The sequence below is a fragment of the Alligator sinensis genome, unplaced genomic scaffold, assembly GCF_000455745.1.
Source record: "Alligator sinensis unplaced genomic scaffold, ASM45574v1 scaffold293_1, whole genome shotgun sequence".
Taxonomy (NCBI): Eukaryota; Metazoa; Chordata; order Crocodylia; family Alligatoridae; genus Alligator; species Alligator sinensis.
The window spans coordinates 106,209-114,729 of record NW_005842158.1 but is presented as its reverse complement, the minus strand read 5'-3'; the positions used below and the strand labels follow the sequence as shown (position 1 = coordinate 114,729).

At 42.6% G+C, this 8,521-nt stretch overlaps 1 protein-coding gene across 1 annotated transcript in view; it reads right to left on the bottom strand.

The window, feature by feature from the left end:
* Positions 1-8,521, bottom strand: part of LOC102376036 (fibrocystin-like) — a gene marked incomplete at its 5' end in the record, with an annotated part of 317,838 nt that overhangs the window by 204,019 nt on the left and 105,298 nt on the right. The window contains 2 exons of the mRNA XM_025206503.1: positions 1,451-1,608; positions 3,576-3,783. Coding sequence (XP_025062288.1) covers positions 1,451-1,608; positions 3,576-3,783 — 366 coding nt within the window. The remainder of the gene's footprint in view (positions 1-1,450; positions 1,609-3,575; positions 3,784-8,521) is intronic.

Genomic DNA, 8,521 nt, shown 5'->3' with positions numbered 1-8,521 from the left:
GGAAGCTTGGTCATTTTATGCTCGGAAAAGTTCCCTCTGTTCAGTTTTAAATAGGCTTGTGCCTGGGAAAGATGGATTTGACACCCATTTAGCTTGGGTCAGAATCGTGAAAAGGCGATTGGGCATGGAAGTGCTTGAATTACGCTGCAATGAGAATGCTTCAGAAGTCCTCGGGAACTTTAGTTTTTCACAGTATCTCTCGGAGGAGGGTAGATTAGTATTACCATCTCCAGTTCAAAAGTGAGGAAAAGGAGACACAGAGGTGAGCTGCCAAGTTGTCTGATGCTAGAGATGGAGTCACGGTTGGGTGCCAGGTGTGCTGATTGAAGATTTGAATGGGCACTAGGTGTGAATGATCCTCTTGCCCCTCAAAACGGTTCCTCTGGGTCTGCTTAAGGCATGCTGGTGGGCAGCAACTAAAGGTGTGTACTTTTAAAGGCCAAAGCTGTACCCACTCATTGGCTATACAGGAAGAATTTCAATCTCTAATACTGCCTGGTTATTTTCAGGAACGGTATTTTTTTTTCTTTTTTTGGAAAGAAAAATAACAACCCCAAATCCAACTCAACTCTTCCTCCCATTCTTCCTCTGATAAATCCAGCTCTATTGTTTTCAACACGGACATTTCAGAAACTATATTTACAGGCTCCACATGAGGTGGACTGCCAATCCATAGTGCACAACAAGCAGTTAGCTGCTGGACATCAGCTGACGTCTAATGTTGAAATTTGAAAGCATGAAGCGTTTGGTTTTTAAAGGAAGCATAATGACAGAGCAACCGCCAGGCCTGCCTCTCTCCGCATTGCAGTCAGTGAGTCTGTCCCCACCTTCTTTTAACATGGTATAAATCAGGAACACCTCTGCTGAAATACAGTGGTATTAAACTGGTGTAAAGCCAAAGAAAGAGAAAGGAGAACTGGACCAACTGACCTTATTTTATTAGGTTTTCTGAATGCTTTGAAGAGCTATCACTCTTTTTATTTTGTTCTTTTCCCCCCCCTTTTAAGCAGAATCCTGATATTTTACCCTCAAGAGCACAGAAAACATTGGTTTTTAATCTTTGAGTTGCTAAATAATAAACAGAGTTTAAAAATTAATATATGTATGCTGATAACATTATTTTCAAAGGATAGTCTCTTTCTTAAACCCATATACTTTGGGGGAAAATAAGTGGGGGTGAAGGGGACTTGTCCCAAGATGGCTTGAAACAACAGTGCATGAATAATACATCCAAGATACAACAAGCAAACTCAGTCCGAATCCCAGGACTTCATATTTCAATGTCAAACAACATCTGGAAAGATACATTCACTTTTCTGGCATTGAGGTACTTCAGGGTTTTTGTGTTAAGAAGGATTGCCTAACACAAGGATACGACCATGTCATTTCAGGGGAACAATGAAGCCTTTATTTACTTATTTCCAAAATTTTGTTAAAAGAGCCTTCCCACCTCCTGAAACACCTGCTGCTGCACACAACCGAAGGTGGGACATCCTCTCACCGGTCACGTTTCCTTGGACAACAATCCTTCTGCTCAGCAGCGCCACAACAGCACTCAAAGAAAGGTGCTGCCCGCCCATCTGTTCCTCCTCAAACCCATGGGGGAACCTGTTAAAGATACAGTGGAAGATACAGCTTGAATACCATGAGAAACCATCTCCTATTTGATTCCCCCTTAGCTTAGAGAACTCAGAACTGGATTAAAAATTGTCCAAATCCATGTTTGTTAGGAGTCAAAGGTTACTTTTCAGCCCATCTCTATATCTCGACTACAGTAGCAAGGTGCTGTGAAATATAAAATGGAGAAGAGTGGAGATGGATGTGGGTTGGTTTATAAAAGATTCAAGTAGTTTTATATACAAAAATCTTTTGTGGTGAATTCTGAATCTACCGGGTTTCTTTATTGTGAACCCAAAGCCTATATCTGGTTCATCGAAGTCCTGGCAAACACAGGACAAGGTCTAGGCTAGGGCTATGCGACTGGCAGCCTGTGGGCCACATGAACCCCATGAGCGGTTAATGTGCCCCGCTCCTCCCCCCCTCCCAGCCCCTTCCCAGCCACCACTCTCCCTATTGCTCGGGTTCTTCTTCCCAGAAGGGGCAGCATGGGGGCTAAGGTTGGGGCTGCCTGCACAGTGTGTGGAGGGGAGAAGGGGAGGAGCCACTGGTACATGGTGCATCATGGGAAGATGCAGCCTGGGGGCCCCAGCTGCATTACACTAGGGGGCTTTTGGGAGGAGGGAGGTTGATCTATGTTGTCTTGGTTTTTGAGTTTTCATTCATTTTGAAATAATGAAAGTCATAGTCGTTAGCATATAGGGGTCACTCATTCTTTCCAGAAATAAAACACAAGTAGCTCAGCCTCCCAAATTATACTCACTGACTTTGTGTAAAGCTATGTCTATACAAAGAGCTCTTTACCACCAGTAAACTATACGAGCAAGGTGCTCCTACACTAGACGCAGCCATAGTGGCAAAACCAGTGTTCTGTAAAGATAAAGTACGGGCACCCACGATGGCCGAAACAACCTACCCTATTTTCTTACTCCTTATCCCTCAAAATCAACTTTCCAAAACTGGGGTGTGTGTATTAAGAAGGGAAGCTGATTTTCTGCCTGGGTGAGAATCACCCTTGTTTGACTCCTGCTCACAGTGCAGCAGCTGTTGCATTATTATTCAGGCAGCAGAGAGAGTCAACTGAATCAATGGCTCATTGTTCTTCATTCCAGAGGTGTTAATGATCATTTCTCCATTTTAATAGTCTTAATATTCCACTGACTGACCCATGCTTTCTTATGTCAATGTTGCTGTTTTGTAGTTGTTATACATGTCTCTTTTATTTCACTGCCTTGGAAACTCTTTAGCCCTTTTCATAGATCCACCCATGGAAGCCAGTCTTTAGCAACAGCTAGGACTTCAGCTTTAGTTAAACCAGAAAGGTAGGGTGACACAGCTGAAGATTAGGTTCTGTCTCTGCTCTATTCAGCCATAATTATGGGGGATGGGTCTTTTTTTCTTCATTCTGCCTTTCAAAAACAAGTGGGTGTATTATATAACAGGGCATATTGCTTGCAGGAAAATATGATATATTGGTGAACGTACAGGTTTACTGGAATGATTGCATGTCTGTTTAGGGGCTTATACCATCAAAGCTATCTTGCCCGGGAGATATAATTAAGGCAGCAGAAATATGTGACATACACCTGGCCATCAGTTTTTCATAGTCATCATATTATTGGGTGAGTGGAGTTTTATGCTTGAGCCTGTAGAGGTTTCTTGGTAGTTTTACACCATTTAACTGACATGATAAAGTCCATAGGTCATAGGTTGGTTCTTGGCTTTCTCTTGACACCCCTGGAAGGCACATTTAAGGATGATGTCAAGACGGCTGGAAAATTTAACATGGAAATCAATGGAAAAAGGTACCCCAACAGCTTTAAGAACATGGTCCAACAGTACTTGTATAATATCATGATTACTTCTCATTAGAAAAGATGTAATTCCAGATCTTTACTCAAACATTTCATCCAGTTAGCTACTGTTATTAAGATACCCTTGAAGCTTGCCAAAGATACCTGAGAGGTGATCTAAGGTACAGTTCAGTGTTGTTCACAGCTTCAATGGTGACAATTTCCTCTTGCCATTCCCCATCTCCAGGACCCGTTCCACTTACAATGACTTCATCTCCAGATTGCCAGTCAACAGGCTCCACTAGGACTAACCTCGTATCATTAACATGAGCCGCTGACTTCAGGTGTGTGAACACCACGTTTGGTACCCAGCCTAAGGACAACACATGGGATAATTAGCAATCACAGGAAAATCTCAACCACTCCATTCCCAGTCACATGAGCACTTAGAAAAAAATTGACAGTCTCATTTAAAGATCATTTAAGTTTCATTTGAAAAAAAAAAGATCAAAATAATATTAATGCTGCCAGGCTATGAGCTATTATTGTGATTTTGTCACATTTTTGTTTGCTTTGTTTTTACAGAAAATGCCAGTCCAGCTTCAGGGTAAGCCATTATATTTGACACATCTAATTTACATTGCAAGGCTCCATTTTGTATCCTGTTTGCTCGCTTTCCTATGGTGTTGCAAGACAGCGAGCTGTCAAAAGAGCTGCCGTGTTCAACACAGGAGATGACCGGATGGAATTGCTCTGCAATTCTTCTCAAGGAAATGTAGCAGCTATAGTAAATACCAAATGCTATTTATCATACTGGTTTTTAAGACTACTTGAAAAAGGTACTGCCAGGCTTTTTATATCTGCCAAAAATCAAAACCAAGAAGTTGATGACTACTTTTAAGAATAAAGTGAAACACAGACCTTATCTCTTGATTAGGACTTCTCTCTACAGTCCGAGGCTCCTGTTTTGTTTCAATAACAGTGTTCCTTGTCTGGCTTTCCAACCCACAGCAGAAAGGACCTTATGATAGACATGACTTCAGGTGTTAAAATTGACTTACTAAAGAAATGCTTAAAATATATTTCCTTTACTGGGACCTCTCTCTAAAGAAGAAAGCAAAGGGAATGGAACTGACCATCAAAGGATAATAATATGCTGAAATCCATGGTGAAAGATGGGGGTTTTAATAGATATAGACAATGTGCAAATACCTGGCCTCCAATGAGATCACTGGGAATTTGTCAGAGACTGCAGTGGAGCCAGGATTTTTTTTAATGTACCTAACATGAAAACTACTAAAGAGATAGAATTTTTTTTTTACTTAAAAATCTTTATTAGACATATATTAAAAACAAATGGTGAAAGTGCAAAGATGTGCAGCCCTCCCAGAGACTGAGTATGAAAGAAATACTTGTTAGTAACAAAAAACACCATGTCACCAGAGACTGAAAACCTCTTCCCCATTAACTTCATGGGATTATATATGTAGGACCAGCTGTCCATCTTCCACCTTGCAGAGGGCCCCCTCAATGGCCCAGTGTGACACAAACTGGCCCATGTTTCATTGCAAAGTGAATTATCCAAATTCAAATGTGACACATGCCCAAATCAGGAAGTGGAAGAATTAGAAAGAGACAGAAAGTATTATTATGCCTATTTATAAATCCATGGTATGTCCACACTTTGAATACTGTGCCCAATTTTGGGCCCCACATCTCAAAAAGGATATAGAAGAACTAAAGTAGGTCCAGAGAAGGGCAAGAAGGATGATTAGTGGTATGGAGGGGCTTCCCTATAAGGAGAGATTGAAGAGGCCAGGCCTGTGCAATTCAGGAAGGAGATGCTTGAGGGGGGACATGATAAGGGTTTACAAAATACTAAATGGTGAAAAGAAAGTCAATTGGGGTTTATTATTTATTCTCTCTCACAATAGGAACTAGGTGTCATAAACTGAAATAGTAGGTAGCAAGCATAACACTAAATAAAGGAAGTTCATTTTCACAGAGCCCATAATTCAAGTGTGGAACTCACTGCCACAAGGTGTTGTGGGATCTGACAGTTTAGCCAGAGTAAAAAAAAAAAACTGGACAAATTCTTGGAGGAAAGGTGCATCGGTAGCTATTGAGCATGGGACTTAGGGGGACAACCTCTGAGTCCTGAACTTCTTAGACCTGAAATCTGGAGGCTGCAAGTCAGAGAGGAACAGTGGAAACACCTCGGGTCATACCCAGTTCACTCGCCCTTTCAGCATCCACTCTCTGCCACTGTGCGACACAGGACACTGGGCAAGATGGACCTATGGTCTGACCCAGTAAATGGTCATTTTTATGTTTTTATGATGGGGTTCAAAAGTGGGGAATAGGTAAATTATCCAACTCAAGGGTGCAGTCTAAGTTTCAAGCGATTGCTAAAAGGGGGGGGGGAAAGCCAGGATGACAGGTTTAGCAAGCTAAAAGAGTGTGTATTTCAGCATAGACTGCTCACCTTGAAATTCTGTCACATTTTGGTAGGCTATCTAGAATCACCCAATCACTAATAATACAGAATTGTCTCAGACAGACTTGTTTCATGCAGACTTATGCATTAAGGCCCATTGGTGTGCATGTACTTGGCCTCTTCTGGCTTTCACTTTGTATTATACTGTAGAACTGGGGGACAGACAGTGGAGAGGAAGTCCCTACAACTTACTAATATTTTCTTAATCCCCCCCCCCCCCCCCACACACACACACACACACACAAACACACACATACTCCTGAGAAACTCAAGAGAACTCAGTGAGATTCCTCAGCAAAGCACATTACCAATAGCCGGCTCAAAATCTTACAAGACTTCCCATTCCTTGATTAGTCATCAAGTAACAAGAAAAACTCTTGGGTGGATGAGCTTCCACTACCAGCTTGAAAAAACTGCCCCTTCTTCAAGTGAAGAGGGATCATCAACAAATTAACATCCTTTAACTCCTGCGCAACATGAAAACTTGCTAAAACAAACACTGGTAGTATGCTCCTAATCTGCTGATTCTTTCTCTAACAATAAGGTTCTTATTTTTGTTTAAATTAATTAAATGTAAAATTCCCACTATGGACCGGTATCCTAGCTCACAGAAGCTTCTGAACCCATGAATATATAGAGGAGCAAATAAAGGCAAAGCAAGTTGATAAAACTTTCACCGTATGGCATTTACCATGAGACTAAAAGCAAAAGGTAAGAATAATTTTCTTTCTTTCTATGAACAAAACAGAATAAGCTTTTTTTTTTTTTTTGCATTGACAGGATCTCTGCTGGACCATGGCACCAATGTAGACCTCTAATAGAGATGACCAGAAATGAGTAGGAACAAAGGAAATAGTTCAAAGATTACCTGTTGCATGAAACATGTAGTGATTTCAAGAAAGGAAGGAAAGAAGATCCAGGGAACTACAGGCCAATCAGTTTGACCTCAGTCCCTGGAAGGATCTTGGAAAAAACCAAAGAAACCATCAACAACAGACTAGCAGAAGGCAACGTTCTGAGAGATAGTCAACATGGCTTCGTTGCAGGTAGGTCTTGCCTGACCAACTTCATTTCCTTCTATGACCAGGTGACACATCACTTGGACAAAGGAGAAGTGGTTGATGTCATATATTTAGATTTCAGAAAAGCCTTTGACTTGGTCTCCCATGATGTCTTCATGGTAAAATTGGAGAACCGTGGCCTCGACAACCTTATAGTCCAATGGGTGGAGAACTGGCTCCATGGTTGGACCCAGAAAGTGATAGTCAATGGAACCAAGTCAACATGGCACATGGTGACCAGGGCTCAGTACTCGGACCAGTACTCTTTAATATATTCATAAATGATCTGGATTCAGATGTCAGAAGCAGACTGGCTAAGTTCGCAGTCGACACCAAATTATGGGGCAGTGCAGTCACGCTAAAGGATAGGCTGGCAATTCAGGCCAACCTGGCCAGGTACTCAAGGTGGATGGATCAAAACCTGATGGCATTCACCACAGAGAAATGCAAGGTACTCCACCTTGAGAGAGAAAAAGCCCACATCATGTTTATAGGCTTGGCAGTACTACACTCACTAGCACCACGACCAAAAGAGACCTGGGAGTCATGATTGACCACAAGATGAACATGAGCCACCAATACAATGCTGCAGCTGGCAAAGCAAATAAAACTCTGGCTTGCATCTACCAATACATCTCAAGCAAGACCCAAGTAGTCATCTTCCTGCTTTACTCGGCTTTGGTGAGGCCACAGCTGGAGTACTGCATCCAATTCTGGGCTCCACACTTTAGAAAGATCAAGGATATGGAGAAACTTGAAAGAGTCCAGAGGAGAGCCATGTGCATGATTAGAGGTCAAGAGAACAGGCCTTATGAGGAGAGGCTGAGAGGCATGGGACTCTTCAGCCTGGAGAAGCGCAGGCTCAGGGGTGACCTGGTGACAGCCTATAAGTACATAAGGGGTGTGTATCAGAAACTGGGAGAATATCTGTTCACCAGGGCACCCCAAGCGAAGACAAGGTCTAATGGACATAAACTGATGGAAGACCATTTTGGACTGGACATAAGGAAAAACTTCTTTACTGTCCGAGTCTCCAGAGTCTTGAATAGACTCCCCCCAGAAGTGGTGCAAGCACCTACCCTGGATACCTTTAAGAAACATTTGGATGCTTACCTTGCTGGGGTGACCTGACCCCAACTGACTTCCTGCCCCTTGGGCAGGGGGCTGGGCCCTAAGATCTCACAAGGCCCCTTCCAGCCCTAATGTCTATGAATCTATTAATCTATTTTGGGCACAGTTCAGACTCACACATGGAGCACCAAAGTGAGTGGGAAAAGCAGAGCAGGCAGGAAAGTGAGATAGCCAAGAGGGGAGTAGTTTGAGCACCACTGGAGAATGGAGGAGCAAAACAGACTGAAGAAAGTGCTGTTTGAGCAGCTGTTTGTCCTGATGGCCATCAACGTACACATCCCAGCTTCTACACCATCAAAAGGGCCAGGGATTCTTCTCTCCTGCTGCCAAGACAGCCAATGCACATCTAGAGGGGAGGGCCTTGAACTGGAATTTGGCAGATGCTTTCCATCCACTCCACCTCCTCTCAGCCATAGGTCAAG